We start from the raw sequence: 20,850 nt of genomic DNA on the forward strand, positions 1-20,850 counted from the left end.
TCAGGTGTGAAACTAACCTGCTCCCTATTCCAGTCTTTTACTTTTACTTTGACCCTCCCAGGAAAAATTCCTGCAGGTGCCCATAGGCCTTAAGAGAACAGTAGCTTGTAAATAATAATAATAATAATAATAATAATAATAATAATAATAATTTACACCCCACCCATCAGGCTGGGTTTCCCCAGCCACTCTGGGCGGCTTCCAACAGAATATTAAAATACAATAATCTATTAAACATTAAAAGCTTCCCTAAACAGGGCTGCCTTCAGGTGTCTTCTAAAAGTCTGATGATTGTTTTTCTCTTTGACATCTGGTGGGAGGGCGTTCCACAGGGCAGGAGCCACTACCAAGAAGGCCCTCTGCCTAGTTCCCTGTAACTTCGCTTCTCGCAGTGAGGGAAACGCCAGAAGTCTCTCAGAGGCGGACCTCAGTGTCCGGGCAGAACGATGGGGGAGCAGATGCTCCTTCAGGTATACTGGGCCGAGGCCGTTTAGGGCTTTAAAGGTCAGCACCAACACTTTGAATTGTGCTCGGAAACGTACTGGGAGCCAATGTAGGTCTTTCAAGACCAGTGTTATATGGTCTTGGCAGCCGCTCCCAGTCACCAGTCTAGCTGCCGCATTCTGGGTTAGTTGTAGTTTCCGGGTCACCTTCAAAGGTAGCCCCACATAGAGCACATTGCAGTAGTACAAGCGAGAGATGGGAAACCTGTGGCGCTCCAGATGTGGCTGAACTACAACTCCCAGCAGCCCCAGCAAGCATGGCCAACAAACTGGGTGGAGAGTTGTAGTTCAGTAACATCTGGAGGGCCAAAGCTTCCCCAAACCTGCTGTGGGTGAACAGCAGGCTGAAGCTGTGGACAGGAAGAGGTGAGCCTCGGTTCTACACTGTGTGCTGTTGTTAGACTCTTGCCTTTTAAAAATAAAAATAAAAGTTACTAGTCCTTATTGTTGCTCATAGGACTTTTGAATATGGGAATAGTGCAAGAGAAGAAGAGTTTGGATTTGATATCCCGCTTTATCACTACCTGAAGGAGTCTCAAAGCGGCTAACATTCTCCTTTCCCTTCCTCCCCCACAACAAACACTCTGTGAGGTGAGTGGGGCTGAGAGACTTCGGAGAAGTGTGACTGGCCCAAGGTCACCCAGCAGCTGCACGTGGAGGAGCGGGGACGCGAACCTGGTTCACCAGATTACAAGTCTATCACTCTTAACCACTACACCACACTGGCTCTTTTTTAAACAAGAGGTTTAAAAAGGAGACAGCCTGTTGCCTGATTCTATCCATTTTCCCCACAGGATCCCCTTGGAAATGAAGTGGGTTCCCCAAGCCTTTGCCCAGCGCTCACATGATGCCGTTCTTGAAATAACTTTTAAAGGCTGCCGACTCGTGTCCCTGCACTTCTCTGTGCTGGACGGGGTTCCCGCCGAGTAGGTCATCCATCTGAGTCACGTAGAAAGCAGCCGCGCCTTGTTCGTCCTGGGAGGAATCGCGCCCAATCCAGTAGTGCAGGTCTGTGGCGAATCCGGAACGTGTCTTTGTGTTCTGCGATGGAATAAATGGAATTAGAGAGGGCATAGGTCCATTTCTTGGGATGCGGGTGGCACTGTGGGTTAAACCACAGAGCCTAGGACTTGCCGATCAGAAGGTTGGCAGTTCGAATCCCCGCGACGGGGTGAGCTCCCATTGCTCGGTCCCAGCTCCTGCCAACCTAGCAGTTCGAAAGCACGTCAAAGTGCAAGTAGATAAATAGGTACCACTCCGGCGGGAAGGTAAATGGCATTTCCATGCGCTGCTCTGGTTCGCCAGAAGGGGCTTAGTCATGCTGGCCCCATGACCTGGAAGCTGTACACCGGCACCCTCAGCCAATAAAGTGAGATGAGCGCAGCAACCCCAGAGTCGGTCACAACTGGACCTAATGGTCAGGGGTCCCTTTACCCTTTTGTGTCCATTTCAGCTCTCCCAGTTTCTCATTTTCCCAGTTTTAAATTCAGTTTTCCACATTTTTACAGGAACCTGTGATGATTATTATTTAAAAACACACACCCAAATCTTCCTGAAAATTCTTGAGCATTTTGGTGCAAATTCCTCCCCGATAAACACATTTGGGTCTGCTGTTCTGCCTGGCGCATGCATTTTTTTGCAAGCGCTTTCTCCTAACGCAGCACATTTCTGTATGTTGTTTTCACGGATATTTTCATCTTTACACACGCTTCCCCTTAATATATGCATTTTTGTAAACACTGGCTGGAAGAACAGCACCGCAAAATTCACGTCGCTGCGAATTTTGAAGGATGCCTTCAATTTTCACGTTGCTTCGGGAGATGAGAATGCGATAGATTCGTCTCTGAAGGGAAACTGAGCAGTGGCGTAGCGTGGGTTGTCAGCACCCGGGGCAAGGCAAGTAATTTGCGCCCCCCCCCGCTGCACTGTCCCCCCCCCCAGATAGTCCCTCGCTCTCTCTCTGCACCGCACCGCACGCCTGGCACCCTCCCCTCCACAGTGGGCGGCGACCCGGCGGCTCGGATCGGATTCGCACAGCCAGCACTGCAGTGAGAGAGAGTGAGTGAGCCAGGTAGCGGCAGAGAGCTGCGAGTGCGAGTGCGCCCCCCCATATGTTGCACCCGATGCGGCCGGCCCCCCCTGCACCCCACACGCTACCCCACTGAAACTGAGTCAAACTTCTCTCGCCCTCCCATCCCTAGCTGACACAGAAACAAGTAGAAAGCAAATCTCATTTAGCAATAAAATACCGGAGGTGGTTATGAGAGAAGTTTTGAGGTGATCAGAGGCCAGAGTTCCATGTGAAGTGGAATTGAGTGCTAAACCCACTTTGAGAACTGTAGGTTGTTTGGGTCCCCTAACAACCCTCAGCACCGTCAGCAACTACAGTTCCCAGAACTCTTCTGGGGGGGGCACCATAACTGTTTAAAATGCCATCATGCATGAAGAAGATTGGAAAAAAATAAGGATGATTTGAATAAATATTGTAATATAAATCATTAGAAGTCACTTGAAAGTACCAAATAGGCCTAGGATTAAATTAGGATTTGATTGTAAGTAAGTGAGATTTAGAATAGTAAGAAATGAGAATAAGATAGTTAATTGCTGGAATTAATTTTAGTTAAGAGTATTATTGCAGAGCTGTTACATGCAGATATAATGAAATTCAGAAGGGAGGGATCTGAGGAAGTCAATTAACAATGTAAGAGAAATTGGGTGTTTTTAAGGGATAGGCGTTTAAGATCCCATTTTGTTTTTGTTCAACATTGTATTGTGCTTTCTTTGTATGTTTCCTTTACTTTTCTCTATGTTATATTTGTTATAATTGTGGAAAACTTATTAATATATTTTTTTTGAAAATATAAAATAAAATGCCATCATGCTGCTTTCAACGTAAGGTGCGAATGCGGCTACAATGATACATACGTGATTTGTCAAGTGAAACCCCTCCCCAGCCTGTGTATTAAAGGTGACCCCCCCCGCCATGGGCGAAACCCCCTCGGCAGCACTCTTAAGACGGTCTTGAGAGATAGAGCACTGCCAGGAAGAAAGGGGGGGGGGGAGAGGCGGAAACGCAATACATGCCCCAACATGCGCAGCAACCCATTTTCTGGCACCTTCTCGCTCTCCGACAAAGTAAACATTTGCCAAACACCTCCTCAGCGAGGTTACCATAGCGATTGGTATGGCAAGAGAGCAAATTCATGTCCAGAGGGCAAGAGGGAGGAGGGGAACACGGACAGTTTGGCCGCGAACACAGAGAAACAGAGGAGTGGAGCCTTGTTTTCTGACTATGGTGAGATCCGGGGAACTATGCAAACATGGCAAAGGTTTCCAGGGGGATCTTTTTAATTATTATTTTTTTAAAATCAGCCACCAAAACACAAACAGTGAAACCCTCCAATACACTGGGTATACAATATTCAATAATATACATATACAACAACATACATATTCAATAATAGCATATTAAAATTAACCATAAGTACACTTCTATATAGGGACGCGGGTGGCGCTGTGCGTTAAACCACAGAGCCTATGACTTGCCCATCAGAAGGTCAGCGGTTCGAATCCCTGCAACGGGGTGAGCTCCTGTTGCTCGGTCCCTGCTCCTGCCAACCTAGCAGTTCGAAAGCATGTCAAAGTGCAAGTAGATAAATAGGTACCGCTCCGGCGGGAAGGTAAACGGCATTTCCGTGCGCTGCTCTGGTTCGCCAGAAGCGGCTTAGTCATGCTGGCCACATGACCCGGAAGCTGTACGCCGGCTCCCTTGGCCAATAAAGCGAGATGAGCGCCACAGCCCCAGAGTCGTCTGCGACTGGACCTAATGGTCAGCGGTCCCTTTACCTTTATGCTACTGAAGGTAATGGGGCCCTTTATATGTCCAGCTGTCCTTTGTCAACAACAACAAATTGTTGCAGTTTTTTGTGCTGAACATATGCTCTATGGTAATTTATGGACCCAGCAGGTATCTAAAGCCATTTGCACATAACAAAATATGTACCTTATTTATTAAAGAAATTGTTGAACTGAAATACAATTAAGAAGAAGTACATTAATAGTGATGGGGGGGGCAATTGAGTGGGGCCCTAAGCTATAGCTTGTTTAGCTTATACGTAAATCTGGCACTGCACCTGTCGCACAAACACATAAACCCTGCAAGGTGGCTACTTTGTGCCTAAAGAAGATTGGCTACGTGGTTGTGGGCAGGATTCTTGCATTGCAGGGGGTTGGACTAGATGACCCTTGCAACTCTACGGTTCTGTGATTGTATGATTCATTCCCACCCTATGGCACCATTAGCAGAGCTACTTACGTTTAAGATGATGTAACAGTCCCCTTCAAAAAAGCTCCCGTAGGCCTTCTCAGGAAGAGGCACCATTTTCATTTTCTAAAATAACAACAACAAACAACAGAAGCATAAAAATCCAGTTAAGAAGATATGCAGAGATAGGGTGACAACCTTCGCTGTAGGAGATTCCGTTCTACAGCCAAAAGGTGGGGAGATTGCTAAGAAAACGTTAATAAATCCACAAACAATTTATATAAAATAATGTGAACACAAGGAAGCCAACATGTTTAAATAACAGTAGCAGTTGTCGTTGTTTTTAGTGATTCATTGTGTTTTAGAATACATCAATCTCAAGCTTATGTGCAAGGACAGTTCTTTAAACCGTGTTAGTAGTTTAACTTTTGAATGCTTTAAAGCTGTAAAATTTTATGGATTTTTTTGTTTTATCTTCTTGTAACCTGCTTCGAAGTCCCCCACCTACAATCAAGGGGTGTATAATTTTTGTGAAATAGATAAGCAAACCTTGCTGCAAAACCCCCTCCCTCCCTCCTTGCCAAAGTTTCCGCAAATGGAGGCTCAACATACACACTTGGAAGATCTCACACATCCTTCTCGGCTTAATTAATCGTGAAAAGTTTTCCGCTTCACCTCTAGCACAAATTGCAAAACTGGACAAACTCGTTCGGCAGAGAAGCAGGAACTGACTTCTCCGACTTCAGCCTAGGTCACGAAAGGGTGTAGGCAGGTGTGCTTGCACATTTGGGCCTGTAAAATGGCAAGCCCAGATTCTTCCCTTTTTTAAAGCATTCTGGATTGATCTGGCAAGACTTTGGTACAGTGGGCCAAAGTTAACCAAAGACAACTTAAAGTCAACAAGAAATTTAATCACCACAGCCTTTTAAACACAGCGAGTATTGTTTTTCGTTTGTTACTACATTCTGCATTTTTGCCGTTTTACGTTGTAAACCGCCCTGTGATTCTGAGACGAAGGGCAGTATGGAAATGTAATGAAACAAAAAGCAAATGAAAATCCCATAGCAAACGATTCCAGAATCAGAACAATGAGTCCTATCTTTATTTCTGGCAGAGTTCAGCTGCTTTCAACTGCTGGGTGACAGGCAGAAATCAAAAGGGTGAACCTTCGCCCAAAACCTTTCCATTCCAAAGGGTGGCTGGCTATCACACCGTCATGAAAGCAAACTTCTAAGCCTGCTCCAGGCGAGCTTCTATAGGTGAGAGTTAATTCAGTGCAATAATGTACTAAACCTGACGAACCTAGGCCAATGATTGAGGACTAGTAATTTTTGCAGACTCACTTGCGAGGCTGGACATTTTTTTAAAAAAAACCCATTTCAGAGATGGAGGACTGAGGCCCATCTCCAGCCATACGTTCCTCCGGGCCATGTTTGCAGAATTCTTTAGGGAGCTGCTAGCCTTTACACCAAGGCACAAGGAAACGAAGTCAGATGATCTGGGAAGAATGAAGTTGCTGTTCTGGGCAGCTTGGGAACAGACTCCCAGGAGGCAGCTTTCGAACCCAGAGCCAATTCACATGGAGCTCATATGCATTTCAGGGTTTTGACTAGCCAGCACATGCCTAGGCTGTGGCCAAGCAGGAATGCTAGGGAGTGAAGCTGTCATGAAGTCCATGTTAAATGTTTCCTTATCCGGAGGTGTAAGAAAAACGTTTTTGGAAGAGCTGTAATAATATGCTCATCTTCTTGCTCACCAATTGGCAGACACCACCTTTTTGAAATTTCCAGAAGCTTGCATTCAGAAGCATTGCTCCCCCCAGTTGTAGAGGCAGAGCCATCCTATAGGGTTGCCATATTTCAATAAGCGAGCTTTTTTAAAGAGAGAAATTGCCCCAAAACAACACGGCTGACATCGCTTGTAACCCTATATCATGGCTAGAGGCCATGAATAGCTTTCTCCTCCAATAACACCTGGTGACCTGCGGGTTCCCCACCTCAGATTAACAAACTGTAGAAGGACGAAAACAACACATTGTTCACCAGTCAGGTTAGCCTAAAGGTCACTTTTGTTGTTTAGTCGTGTCCGACTCTTCGTGACCCCATGGACCAGAGCACGCCAGGCACTCCTGTCTTCCACTGCCTCCCACAGTTTGGTCAAACTCATGTTGGTAGCTTCGAGAACACCGACCAACCATCTCGTCCTCTGTCGTCCCCTTCTCCTTGTGCCCTCTATCTTTCCCAACATCGGGGTCTTTTCCAGGCAGTCTTCTCTTCTCATGAGGTGGCCAAAGTATTGGAGCCTCAGCTTCAGGATCTGTCCTTGCAGTGAGCACTCAGGGCTGATTTCCTTCAGAATGGAGAGGTTTGATCTTCTTGCAGTCCATGGGACTCTCAAGGGTCTCCTCCAGCACCATAATTCAAAAGCATCAATTCTTCGGAGATCAGCCTTCTTTATGGTCCAGCTCTCACTTCCCTGTTGCAAAGGTGTTGTTATTTTTGCTGTTGCTGTTGCTGCTGTTGTTGTTGTTGTTACAGTTTATATACTGCCCTTTACCAAAAGGTCTCAGGGCAGTGTACAAAATTAAAAACACATTACGAAACATCAACAATAAAACATAGTTGAAAACTCAGTAAAAACCATATTGGCAAACAGTACAATCCTCATAATAACAGTCCTGTTTTGTATGATTACATGTGCAATCACAATGGTTGTGTTATTCAACATGTGTGTATGAGAAATGCATCTGGAAGACAAAATGTATTGAGGAGTTTCGTGATCTGACAAGGAGCCCTTCCTGCCTTTCCTCCTTCCACCTCCCTTGCTCTTGTGAACTTTTTCGATGGTGTGAGAACAGTCTTAGATGTCTTGAGAACACTGGCAGCAGGTGAAACTCCACACACAGCTGCCTTAATCAGATGTGGAGGATAATGCCGGGTATCTTCTTTGATGTTGGGCATTGTTTTGAGAAAGCGAGGCATTGGCAGGGGGTGGCTATCTATAAAATCGGACGGTTTGGGCAGAGTTTCTTCGAAGCTTGTGCAGAGACTGGTCGGCCGCTGGGCCGTGCAAACTGAGGCTACCTGGGAAGCCGCTTCTTTGCTTCTTGAGGGCTTCCAAGTGGCAGATTGAAGTAAGTGCTTAAGTGCTTGGTATGTATATATTGCTTGCTGTTTTAGAATAAAGCCTTTCATCTTCTCACTCGCTTGGGTAGTTTATATTGCTTCTGAATCTCATTTTGAAAGAACCACCTTGCCTTTGGCAAGACAGTATGTTCAGATAATTCAGGTATAATTTAACAACCCAATTAAAATGAAAAGGTGAGCTCTGCCACACGACCTTTTCATCAAGCATTTATCCTGATTTGCTTGCCCAAAGCTTATGTGGCAGTTAGACTTTACTGAGCTTTTGTTCTGATTTGTCTGTGGGGAGTACCGTATATATGACAATGAGCATTCGTCTCAATAAAATAATAATAATAATAATAATAATAATAATAATAATAATAATAATATACTTATACCCGGCCCATCCGGCTGGGTTTCCCCAGCCACTCTGGGCGGCTTCCAACAAAATATTAAAATCATAGAATCATGGAATCATAGAATCATAGAGTTGGAAGAGACCACAAGGGCCATCGAGTCCAACCCCCTGCCAAGCAGGAGCACTCCTGACATATGGTTGTCAAGCCTCTGCTTAAAGACCTCCAAAGAAGGAGACTCCACCACACTCCTTGGCAGCAAATTCCACTGTCAAACAGCTCTTACTGTCAGGAAGTTCTTCCTAATGTTTAGGTGGAATCTTCTTTCTTGTAGTTTGGATCCATTGCTCCGTGTCCGCTTCTCTGGAGCAGCAGAAAACAACCTTTCTCCCTCCTCTATATGACATCCTTTTATATATTTGAACATGGCTATCATATCATCCCTTAACCTCCTCTTCTCCAGGCTAAACATGCCCAGCTCCCTTAGCCGTTCCTCATAAGGCATCGTTTCCAGGCCTTTGACAATAGTCCGTCAAACATTAAAAGCTTCCCTAAGCAGGGCTGCCATCAGATGTCTTCAGATTCGCCTGTGAGGTGTTTCTACAACTTCCCATAAATCATTTGTTCATTCCACACTTCTCAGGGCATTCTCCCGCCGCTTTCCTAACCGCAAAAAGCCCACACTCGGATTCGCTTCAGTTGCACAAACTGATATTTCTGCTACGCGCCTGAGTCTCTCCCGCAAAATACTAACAGCCTGAGGAGTGTCACCCTGTGTCACCCTGCAAAAAATACAGGTGGTATACGGAGGATGCTGGCTGTACTGTACCTCTATGGTCCATATCTGGAGGCCTGGCTTCCTCTCAATAGGGGGGAGTCCCACGTCTGCTTCAGCGTCAGCCATCATTACTGCAAAAAAAGAAAAAAGAGGAGGTGAAGGTTTTCTTTTTAAAAAGTACATATTTTGATGAAATGAAAGCCAGCCACTCACTGCTTCTCAGCCTAGCCTACCTCACAGGGTTTTTGTGGGGAGTAAATGAGGAGGGGGGAAACTGTGGATGCCGCCTGGAGCAACTTGGAGGGGAAAAAGGTGAGATATAAATGCAATAAAATAATTGCATAAATGCATAAATGATGGGGGGAAATCCAGTTCAATTTATTCCATTAGTGGGGGTCCATGAATAATCATAGTTTAGAGGTCCCGGGCCCTAAGGAAGTCAGATTATCCTCCACCAGGGCCAGGGCCTTCTCAGTGGCGGCTCCAACCTGGTAGAATGCTCTGTCCCCTGAGACCAGGGCCCTGCAGGATTTAACTTCCTTCTGCAGGGCCTGTAAGACAGAGCTATTCCGCCTGGCTTTCAATTTGAACTTAGCCTGATCTTTTATTCCCCTTCCTTCCCTCCCCCTCCCCTTTTTATGAAGATTACCCACTCTGGGATCCCACAGCTAATTCTCCCCTGGTCTCCTCGCTGGCCCAAATAGGACTAACTTAGCCAGCTAGCCCTGGTGATCATCTAATGTTTATTGGATGGATTTCCCCTCTAAATTGATTTTTGAATTCTGAATTTATTGTTATTCACGTTTTATACTGTATTTTATGCTGTTTTTTGTTGCATCAAATGTTTTAAATTTGTTGTTGGATGCCCTGAGCCTGGTTTTCTGAACTGGGAAGGGCAGGGTATATATTAAAAAATATTTATTATTTATTATTTTAGCATCTTTTATTCAGGAATGGCAAACAGTATCATGAGCTCTGTTGCCAACATTTCAAGCAGGCAGCAGGGGGAATGATCAGCTGCCAATTGCTGCAGATTAAACTACAGTGGTACCTTGGTTCCCAAACTTAATCCATTCCGGAAGTCCGTTCCAAAACCAAAGCGTGCATTCCCATAGAAAGTAATGCAAAATGGATCAATCTGTTCCAGACTTTTAAAAACAACCCCTAAAGCAGCAATTTAGCATGAATTTTACTATCTAACAAGACCATTGATCCATAAAAAGAAAGCAATAATCAATGCATTGTACTATAAAATAAATAAGACAGTAATGTAGTTGATAAAAAATAAAATAAAATTCTTATGGGCACTGATAGTCATTGTTTTGATGGGGGGCTTTTATCCATTTCCGCAGTCACACAATCAATCAATCAGTAGCTGAACTGGGTACCACACAGTCACAAAAACAGGTCACAGTCAAATAAACAAAAAAGCCACACAAACAAAAATGCAATTTTTATTTAGCAAAAACAAAAGCTCCAAATATCACCTCTGTTTTTGTGTGAGTACGAGGGACTCAACATCCGACAGACTCAACAGGAAGCCTCTAACTAGCAGCGGGGGACTCAATTTACAAACCAAACACACTCAACAGGAAGCGGAACATGTTCAGCTTCCAAGGCAAAGTTCACAAACCGGAACACCTACTTCTGGGTTTGCAGCGTTCTTAATCCAAGTTGTTCATAAACTAAGCTGTTTTAAAAGCAAGGTACCACTGTACTGTTAAACACACAGGAAGAAGGACCAGTTGAACACCTGGCCTCCCTAATCAATACATCAAGAATGGTTTCCTAGAAGGTAATTTTTACAACCTTCCCTTCTCCAAACTTTTGAATCCATTTCTGATTTATTTTTTAGTCCTCTCGAAAATTCGTTAGCATTTTAATGCAAATTTCTCCTAACACACACCCTTCACATGCAATTTTCCCGATACACACATTTTTACAGTAAGCTGAAGTAAATTTCTCCCCATCCCTTTGCCAGAGGTATATAGTGGTACCTCAGGTTAAGTACATAATTCATTCCGGACGTCTGTACTTAACCTGAAACTGTTCTTAATCTGAAGCACCACTTTAGCTAATGAGGCCTCCTGCTGCCGCCGCGCCGGCGGAGCACAATTTCTGTTCTCATCCTGAAGCAAAGTTCTTAACCTGAAGCACTATTTCTGGGTTAGCGGAGTCTGTAACCTGAAGCGTATGTAACCTGAGGTACCACTGTTCTGTCATTGCATATGGAAGCTCCAAACCTAGATAGAATGGCTGATAGCCACCAGCGCACTGATTCTCCAAGATTTTTGTCAGCCTTTCCCAAAGCCAGCATGCAGAAAAACATCCTGAAGCAAAAGGATCCGCAGCAAAGGATGAGTAGCCTTGCAAATCATTTATCCCAAACTTTTATAGTTCCAGAAAAGTCTCCAAGCTGAAATTCCTCACGGCAGACCGGAAGCATTTCAGAATAAAAAGTTGGACTCGCCTAATAAGGTAAAGGTAAAGGTACCCCTGCCCGTACGGGCCAGTCTTGACAGACTCTAGGGTTGTGCGCCCATCTCGCTTAAGAGGCCGGGGGCCAGAGCTGTCCGGAGACACTTCCGGGTCACGTGGCCAGCGTGACATCGCTGCTCTGGCGAGCCAGAGCCGCACACGGAAACGCCGTTTAACTTCCCGCTAGTAAGCGGTCCCTATTTATCTACTTGCACCCGGGAGTGCTTTCGAACTGCTAGGTTGGCAGGCGCTGGGACCGAACAACGGGAGCGCACCCCGCCACGGGGATTCGAACTGCCGACCTTCCGATCGGCAAGCCCTAGGCGCTGAGGCTTTTACCCACAGCGCCACCCGCGACTAGCCTAATAGCCTTCCCCTTAAAAGCTTCTATTTTAATGCTGTTCCCTTGATCCTGTCACCTGTTTCAGATTTGCTTGTTGTCAAGCAAACAAACAGATAGACACACGAAACTCCGTTGCATTTCATTTCCCCATCAGCATTCTTTGCACATTTAAATTCCGCGTTGATCTGAGTGTATCCTTCCTGCTTGGTTTTTTGTTAAGGTGTTTGAAATGACAGCCGGTAATGCTCCCATGTTCCAAACAGCAAAGGCAGAAGGTCAAACCGTTTTTCTGGCATGAGCTGCAACAGGAAATAGGTAGGAGGAAGACACACTGTCTCTGAATCACTGCAAACAATTTCTGCGCTTCTCCTTTTCTATGGAATTGACATTGATCCTCATTTCAGAGGAACTAATCAACTCATCAGTGACAAGCTGTTGCGGTTTGAGGTTTCATCCACCCAGTGCTTTTTTTTCTAAAAAAAATATACCGTATTTTTCACTCTATAAGATGCACCAGACCACAAGGCGCACCTAGTTTTTGGAGGAGGAAAACAAGAAAAAATATATTCTGAATCTCAGAAGCCAGAACAGCAAGAGGGATCGCTGCACAGTGAAAGCAGCAATCCCTCTTGCTGTTCTGGCTTCTGGGATAGCTGCGCAGCCTGCATTCGCTCCATAAGACGCAGACACATTTCTCCTTACTTTTTAGGAGGGAAAAAGTGAGTCTTATAGAGCAAAAAATACGGTATTTAGGGTTACTCTCATTTTCCTACTCGTATTGAAATACTGCCCCTCAATGAGGCCAAACTTAGATTCACAAAATGTTTAGGGGGTCTTCTTCTTCTTTGGCGATCCCTCGTAGCTGAGTAAGATTGTCTTCCATAAACACGGTTTTAACAATGAGTCCATAAGTGATTGTGGAGGCCAATGCTGGAACCACACGTCCTTCCACAGTGGGGACATTGGTTCCTGGGTGGGAGTTGATCACGGTGTGGATTTGCCAAGCGTGTCTTCCTCTTAGCATGTTTCTCCCTTGCGCCCTGAGTTCGAGTGTCTTCGAAGCCCATGACGCCTTTGGGAAAGGCTGTTCTCCAATTGGAGTACTTGCAGGCAAGTGTTTCCCAATTGTCAGTCAAAATGCTGCACCAACAAGTACAAAATAACCCCTCTGCACCACCACAAATCCAACTCCATGTTTAGGGGTATGTTTACCCCTCCGCGTTCCCCCAAGAAAAAAGCATTGCATCCACCCACAGGAACCTGCCTTGCCCCGAGTTCAAATTTGTGGACCATCCATCTCTGTATTGTCTGCACCTAGGGGGCAGTAAACACAACGCCTTCAAAATGCCTCCAGCTTCCACCAGCCCCAGCCAGGCATGCCGGGTTCCGCCCCACATTTGGGATTCCTGGTGTGTGTGTGTGTGTGTGTGTGTGTGTGTGTGTGACATCATGCACATTGCACCTGTGATGTCACATAGTGCGACATGGCCCAAAGCTGTGGGTGTGGGGGATTCCCTGGTCCTGAATGGGGTAACTGTGCCCCTGAAGGACCAGGTGCGCAGCTGTCCAAGGAGGCGCAGGTCAATTCTGTGTCCCGGGCAGCTGTCTGCCAGCTCTATCCTATCTGCCCGCAGACTGTCTCTCCAGAGTGGTGCATGCTCTAGTTACCTCTCGCTTGGACTACTGCCAAGCGCTCTATGTGGGGCTACCTTTGAAGGTGACCTGGAAAGTGCAATTAATCCAGAATGCGGCAGCTAGACTGGTGACTGGTAGTGGCCGCCCAGACAACATAACACCAGTCCTAAGAGATCTGCATTGACTCCCAGTACGTTTCCGAGCACAATTCAAAGTGTTGGTGCTGACCTTTAAAGCCCTAAACGGCCTTGGTCCTGTATACCTGAAGGAGTGTCTCCACTCCCATCGTTCAGCCCAGACACTGAGGTCCAGCTCTGAGGGCCTTCTGGCGGTTCCCTCATTGCGAGAAGTGAGGTTACAGGGAACCAGACAGAGGGCCTTCTCGGTAGTGGCGCCCACCCTGTGGAACACCCTCCCTTCAGACGTGAAGGAAATAAGCCTATCCTATTTTTAAAAGACATCTGAAGGCAGCCCTGTTTAGGGAAGTTTTTAATATTTAATGCTGTATTGTTTTTAACACTCGATTGGGAGCCGACCAGAGTGGCTTGGGAAACTCAGCCAGATGGGCGGGGTATAAATAATAAATTATTATTATTATATATTATTATGCATGATGTCACATGGTGTGACGGGCCCCATTGGGCCTTGGCGTCTGACATCACATGCAAGACGCACTGGGTCGCCCAGCCGGGCACCCACAGTCAAAGGTTTTTGGGTCCCTTGGCACCCAGCCCCCCCCACAGAGATGGCGCCAATGGCCCCAGCCAACATGGCCAATGGCCAGGGATGATGGGAGTTGTAGTCTGACAACATCCAGAGGGTGCCATATTGGCTGCACTTGATCTACGCCAGGCTTCCTCAGCCTCGGCCCTCCAGATGTTTTTGGCCTACAACTCCCATGATCCCTAGCTAGCAGGACCAGTGGTCAGGGATGATGGGAAATGTAGTCTCAAAACATCTGGAGGGCCGAGGTTGAGGAAGCCTGGTCTGTGCTGACTGGGAGGTGCTCTGCAGGATTTCAGTCAGGATTTCTTCTTATCTCCTGTGATCTGGCCCTTGTAGCTGCAAGGGGTTGAAGTCAGGCTCTTCTGCATTCAGATCATACACTCCATACCATTCCTCAGATGAAAACAGGGACATTTCTCACCACCCCCCACCTCAACTGACCCCCCCCCTTGATCCCCTCCATTTTTGAGCAGAAGAAGAGGGGCGAATGCCACCACCGCTTCAGCAATGAGACACAGCACACCCGCCCTCCACCGTCCTGAGAAAATCCCCTAACCCTGATTTTATTTTTATTTTGTCCTTTGGTAGATTTGCAGAAAAGAAGGACACAGACTAAGAAATTAATTTAAGAAAGGGGCAAGATTAGACGCGGTCACACACAAAAACACGCAACAACATAGGGCAAACGTCAGCTTAAATGCGTGTGCGATTCTGATTCCCAGGGGGAGAGAGTGGTCAAACTGTTTCCCCTTCTTTGTGCAACCAAGCTGGATCCCTCAACTTCTTGTGCTGTCCTTCAGAGACTTAGGCAGAGCATTTTAAGCAGTGTCACACCACTTTAAACAGCCACACTCATACCATACACCGAAAGCACTATGATGCTGCTTTAAACCATAAAGTGTTCTGGGAGTTGTAGGTAGTTACAAACTCTGGGAGTTGTCACGAGACCCCTATTGCCCTCACAAAGCAACAATTTCCTGAGTTCCCTGGGAAAAGGGATTGCCTGTTAAAACTGGTAGTTCTGTGAGGGGATTAGGGGCTCTCCCGGCAACTCTGAACCAACCATAACTCCCATAATTCTTTGGGGGGAAGCCATGCTTGTTTAAAGCGGCATCATAGAGCCGGTTTCCCCAAACTTGAGAAGTCTGCTGTTGTTGGACTACAATTCCCACCATCCCTGACCACTGGTCCTGCTCTCTATGGATGATGGGAGCTGTAGTCCAGCAACAGCTGGAGACCCAAGTTTGGGAAGCCCTGTTGCTGAGCATTAAATGTATGCTGTGTATGTGGCCTTAGACAACATGCAGACACAGCCTTCCTGCCGTACTCCGCAGGGAATACCTCTTTTAATTATTTCCCCCTCTCCTCCGTATTCCAGTAAAACAGTCTGCCCTATTAAAACTTGCCCTTGAGGATTAAAATTGGCCCCCAGGTGATACTGCTAGAAATGTGCAGATGGGGCCATAGAACATTTTTGAATCTCACATCTAGTTTGACCCTGAGGTGTGGCTGGCTCTGCTTGGATTGCTGGACTCAAGGTGCCAACACGCCTTGCCATCTTTCTTTCCGGCTGCCCAGCCATTCACGGGACGTTAACTGTGTTGCGAGGCGCAGCCGACTTCACAGTTTTATTGTCAGGTTTCTGTCAACTAAAATCCCTGAGAATTTCCTCGGCTTAAGCCCCACCCTTCCCCACCCTCCTCTCCTAAGCTGGCTCTTTGTGCCCAGGGATACGGGGAAGAGAGTTGCCTCACATGAAAGTCACGCCTGCGATTTCAAGACACAAGTAAACAGAGGCGAGAGGAAACTGGTCTGAGTCCGTAACCCCACACAAAACCCAGAGCTGAGAGAGTTGTTTGCTTAAGGAATGGCTTTCCATTGAGGAGAAAGGCATTCAGAGATATTGTGTGGTACAGTCCTCCCTGGAGGCCATACCACTTCAGAACCAGAGGAGAAGGGGAAGCCGATTCTGAACAGTCTCCAATATAATAAAGCTCACACATTAGGCTGTGGCCTAGTCTTCCCTTGATCCTTTTCAAATATATAAAAGGATGTCACATAGAGGAGGGAGAAAGGTTGTTTTCTGCTGCTCCAGAGAAGCGGACACGGAGCAATGGATCCAAACTACAAGAAAGAAGATTCCACCTAAACATTAGGAAGAACTTCCTGACAGTAAGAGCTGTTCGGCAGTGGAATTTGCTGCCAAGGAGTGTGGTGGAGTCTCCTTCTTTGGAGTCTTTAAGCAGAGGCTTGACAACCATATGTCAGGAGTGCTCTGATGGTGTTTCCTGCTTGGCAGGGGGTTGGACTCGATGGCCCTTGTGGTCTCTTCCAACTCTATGATTCTATGATTCTATGATCCCTGAAGGGCTATAGCTCAGTGGAAGAGCATTTGCCTTGAATGTAGGTTCAAGTCCCAGCATCTCCAGGTAGGAATGCCCTCTGCCTGAGACCATGGACAGCCACTGCTAGTCAGTGTAGACGACACTGCACTGGATGGACCAATTGTTTGACTCAGTCTGAGGTGGCTTCCTATGTTCCAATGGTTTACAGTAGGATGGAGGAACCTGTGGTTCTTCAGATGTTGTTGGACTACAACTCCCATCATCCCTGGCCACTGACCATGCTGACTGGGGCTGATGGGAAGTAGAGTCCAGCAACATCTGGAGGGCCACAGGTTTCTCAACCCTGGTTTACAATACTGGTTTCAAGCATCCAGCTACTGCATCAAATAAAGTAAATTATACAGCTCCAATATTGATGGTGGTGTGGTAAAGCTCTGACCCGGTTCCGATGATCTTATTTAAGCTTTATAAGCCAAGATATGAATGAGTCCTTTGCCCACAGCCCCTTTGTTCCCCCCTAAGTGGAATACCTGAATGCAATAATGAAGCCTCTAACCAACCACAGTTTCCTGTTTCATCTTAACTGAGAAACCATGGTCAGCAACTTCAAAACAAGCCCATATCCTTAACCAGGGTTTGAAGTTGGTTTAGGATCCTGGTTTGTTTCCAAGTTCAGATAAAATGGATAGCTTTGCTGAATTGTGGCTTGCAAGAAAGGAAAAGGGAAGAGGCCTCATACACAACCTAAAGGCTTGCTCATATTTCGGGTCATTAAGCCAAGATATGGTGATCTAATTACTTCTGTCTACAAAATACTTCAGGACTCTCTGCTTGTTACCTAGATTATTCCACAGATTCTGAGCATGTGGAAGTCCACACTGATGGAAACCTGTCACCCTTAACTATACTTTTTAAAAGTTAGTTTTTTTCTGTGTGCAAAATCTGGTACCAATATTTTATTGAGGTCAATAATGTCGTACCCAGAGCCCAGATTAGTGGAGGTCCTGGAAATACAATTCTTGTCGTTCCATACAAAGCAGGCTTTCCAGCTACTATTTAACCTCCCTCTGCTATATATCAGAAATTATGCGTTTCTAAGCAGCTAGAATACTTTGTCGCTTGGGGCAAGAGAGTTTCTGAATGCCCGGGTCAAAACAAAAGTAAGGATTATTTTGGAAAATGGGACCAGAAAATGGGCATAAAGAGAAGTCACAAAGCAACAATAATTTGCATCCCGTCCAACCCAGACTAGGACATTGTCTAAGTCAAAATATATTTTGGGTGGTGGTGAGGAAGGAATTCTTCTGAATGTTCCTAAAACTGAAGAGAGAGAGAGAGAATAACTCTCTTTTCAAGTCTCTGTAACACTAGGGAGTTGTGGTCTTTGATGGCTTGGTTTGGAACGGGCACGTTAAGAAATGGACAATTACTACACAACAACCAAAATTGGCACTTTTTTTTGAACTCCCACTTCCTGGTTTCGTGGGTTAAAATGACACCAGCCGGCTTCTAATTAGATTCCCCACTCACAGACAGAGGACCTTATTTCATACAACATCAAAGAGACTACAGGCAGATATATAATCATCAGTATCGGTTTGAGCAGTCAAAGGAAATAATCACTACAAGCTGAGCTCCCTTCTGGATATGTTCATATCCATCTCCGTATTTATCTGTTGCTCACTTGTTACAAATTTACGACAGGCCATTTCGTGGTGCATGCTCTGGTTATCTCCCGCTTGGACTACTGCAATGCGCTCTACGTGTGGCTACCTTTGAAGGTGACTCGGAAACTACAACTAATCCAGAATGCGGCAGCTAGACTGGTGACTGGGGGCGGCCGCCGAGACCACATAACACCGGTCTTGAAAGACCTACATTGGCTCCCAGTACGTTTCCGAGCACAATTCAAAGTGCTGGTGTTGACCTTTAAAGCCCTAAACGGCCTCGGCCCAGTATACCTGAAGGAGCGTCTCCACCCCCATCGTTCTGCCTGGACACTGAGGTCCAGCTCCGAGGGCCTTCTGGCGGTTCCCTCATTGTGAGAAGCAAAGCTATAGGGAACCAGGCAGAGGGCCTTCTCGGTAGTGGCGCCCGCCCTGTGGAACGCCCTCCCAGCAGATGTCAAAGCGATAAATAACTACCTGACATTTAGAAGACATCTTAAGGCAGCCCTGTTCAGGGAAGTTTTTAATCTGTGATATTTTACTGTATTTTTTGTTTCTATGGAAGCCGCCCAGAGTGGCTGGGGAAACCCAGCCAGATGGGCGGGGTACAAATAATAAATTATTATTATTATTATTATTATTATTATTATTATTATTATTATTAAACAACCTGGGATTGTTAAAGTCCGGGATGGAAAACTCGGTTCCCCATCAGATGTTGTTGGACTGCAACTCCAGCTGTCCTGGTCATTTGCCAGGTTCCTGGAGTTGATGAGAGTTGTAGTCCAATAACATCTTGAGAGCACCAAGTTGTCCACCCCTGGATTAGCCAGATATGTTGGTGACTGAAGATGGGCATTGCATAACCCACATGCTCATCCACTGAACTTTGGACCTTTTCCTGTAGGCATCCCATCATTCTTTAACCAGCCAGGCTACCAGCAGATCCCACTACAAAAACCAGCCTTTGACCCCATGACCTTACACTGCTCCCTCAGTTAACCTTAAATGCACGTTCTGGTTTTTTTCAGAACCGGATCCTCAACACGGGACTCCTGCAGGCAACCTGTTTATCGAGAATTCTTCCTGATTTACTTGCACAAAGCTTATGAGGAGGTTAGATTGTATTTGGTCTTTATTTGTTCTAATTCGTTTATGGGGAGAGTATATATGAGAATGAGCATTTGTCCTGATTTTGCTTAGGGGTGTGTGTGCATTGTCCCGTTAATCATTTGTTCTTCCCACACTTTTTCATTTCAGTTCCCCCACCGCTCGCACCACAAAAGCCAATTTTTTTCCCTCCTCCCCATGTGGATTTGTTGCAGCAGGACAACAGAGCAATTTAATTGTGTGCAAAGCCGCATTTACAGGGACGCGGGTGGCGCTGTGGATTAAACCACAGAGCCTAGGACTTGCCGATCAGAAGGTCAGCGGTTTGAATCCCCGCGACGGGGTGAGCTCCCGTTGCTCGGTCCCTGCTCCTGCTAACCTAGCAGTTCGAAAGAGCAAGTAGATAAATAGGTACCACTCCAGCAGGAAGGTAAACGGCGTTTCCATGCGCTGCTCTGGTTCGCCAGAAGTGGCTTAGTCATGCTGGCCACATGACCTGGAGGCTGTACGCCGGCTCCCTCGGCCAATAAAGTGAGATGAGCGCTGCAACCCCAGAGTCGGTCACGACTGGACCTGATGGTCAGGGGTCCCTTTATCTTTACCTTTAAAGCTGCATTTGGGGTATGCAGATGAATCCCTCCTGCAAAAATACTCTGGAGCCAAGTCCTGCTCAATTCAACAACACATGCTTCAGGAGTCACCAACCCAGTGCCCGTGGGCACCGTGGCACCCACAAAGGTCTTCACTGGCACCCTCAGGAAGACATGAGGTTGTCCAGGGAGAGGTGGAGTGAGGAGAAGCAGCAATCTTGTGTTACCGCACGCCCTCATGGCAGCCATTTTGTGTTATGTCATGCCCCCCATGGCAGCCATTTTGTGAGTGGAGCCCACAGCACTCTCTCAAAATTCATAATGTGTCCTTTGGTCCAATAAGGTTAGCGCCCAATGCCTTAGTATGTAGAAAGCAAGTAGAAAGAACTGTCGAATAAGCCCCAAAAGACGAGCACAGTGTCTTAGAAGGTCACTTGCCTGTCCTTGGTTCAGCTGTGCCTGTGGGCGGTGAATTTAGACATAAACAAAGGGAAGCCCAAAACACCATGAAACAACCCCTGGCCAGCCCTGCCTGGCTGCTGCCTATGCATCAATGAAAGTGAGAATGTCACAAATTTCAATCGGCTTCAGACCTGGTTCACTAACTGGGGCTTTTAAGAGCTGAGTTTCCAAGTAGAAATCCTCTGTTGCTGGCACCTGTCTGTCTCAAGAGACAATGGAGTGCACCTCTGGCGGTGAAGTCAAACTGCTGTGTTAGTGACCTCCTTGGAGTGCAAGCCTGGGCAGTGTGTATGGAGGTCCTGAGCTGCCCAGACAACAAGACCACCCCCTCTCAGCTTCCTAAAAGGAAAGCAGAGCAAGACTTTTGGCACTAGTTTGGCTGCAGGAGTTGCTGGAAGGAGGCATGCAAGGCACCGTCCAACTGCCTTAGGGACTCCACTCCAGATTTGACAAAGTTTTTCTTTTTTA

The 20,850-nt window shown here is 46.4% G+C and overlaps 1 protein-coding gene across 1 annotated transcript in view; it reads right to left on the reverse strand.

Annotated features, from left to right (window-relative positions):
• Positions 1-20,850, reverse strand: part of VILL (villin like) — a 53,468-nt gene that overhangs the window by 24,566 nt on the left and 8,052 nt on the right. Inside the window, 3 exon segments of the mRNA XM_083406863.1 lie at positions 1,348-1,544; positions 4,819-4,893; positions 9,078-9,157. Of these exon segments, the coding sequence (XP_083262989.1) occupies positions 1,348-1,544; positions 4,819-4,893; positions 9,078-9,155 (350 nt within the window). The 5' untranslated portion in view covers positions 9,156-9,157.

Source organism: Podarcis tiliguerta (assembly GCF_965153285.1).
Source record: "Podarcis tiliguerta genome assembly, chromosome: 12".
NCBI classification, from domain to species: domain Eukaryota; kingdom Metazoa; phylum Chordata; class Lepidosauria; order Squamata; family Lacertidae; genus Podarcis; species Podarcis tiliguerta.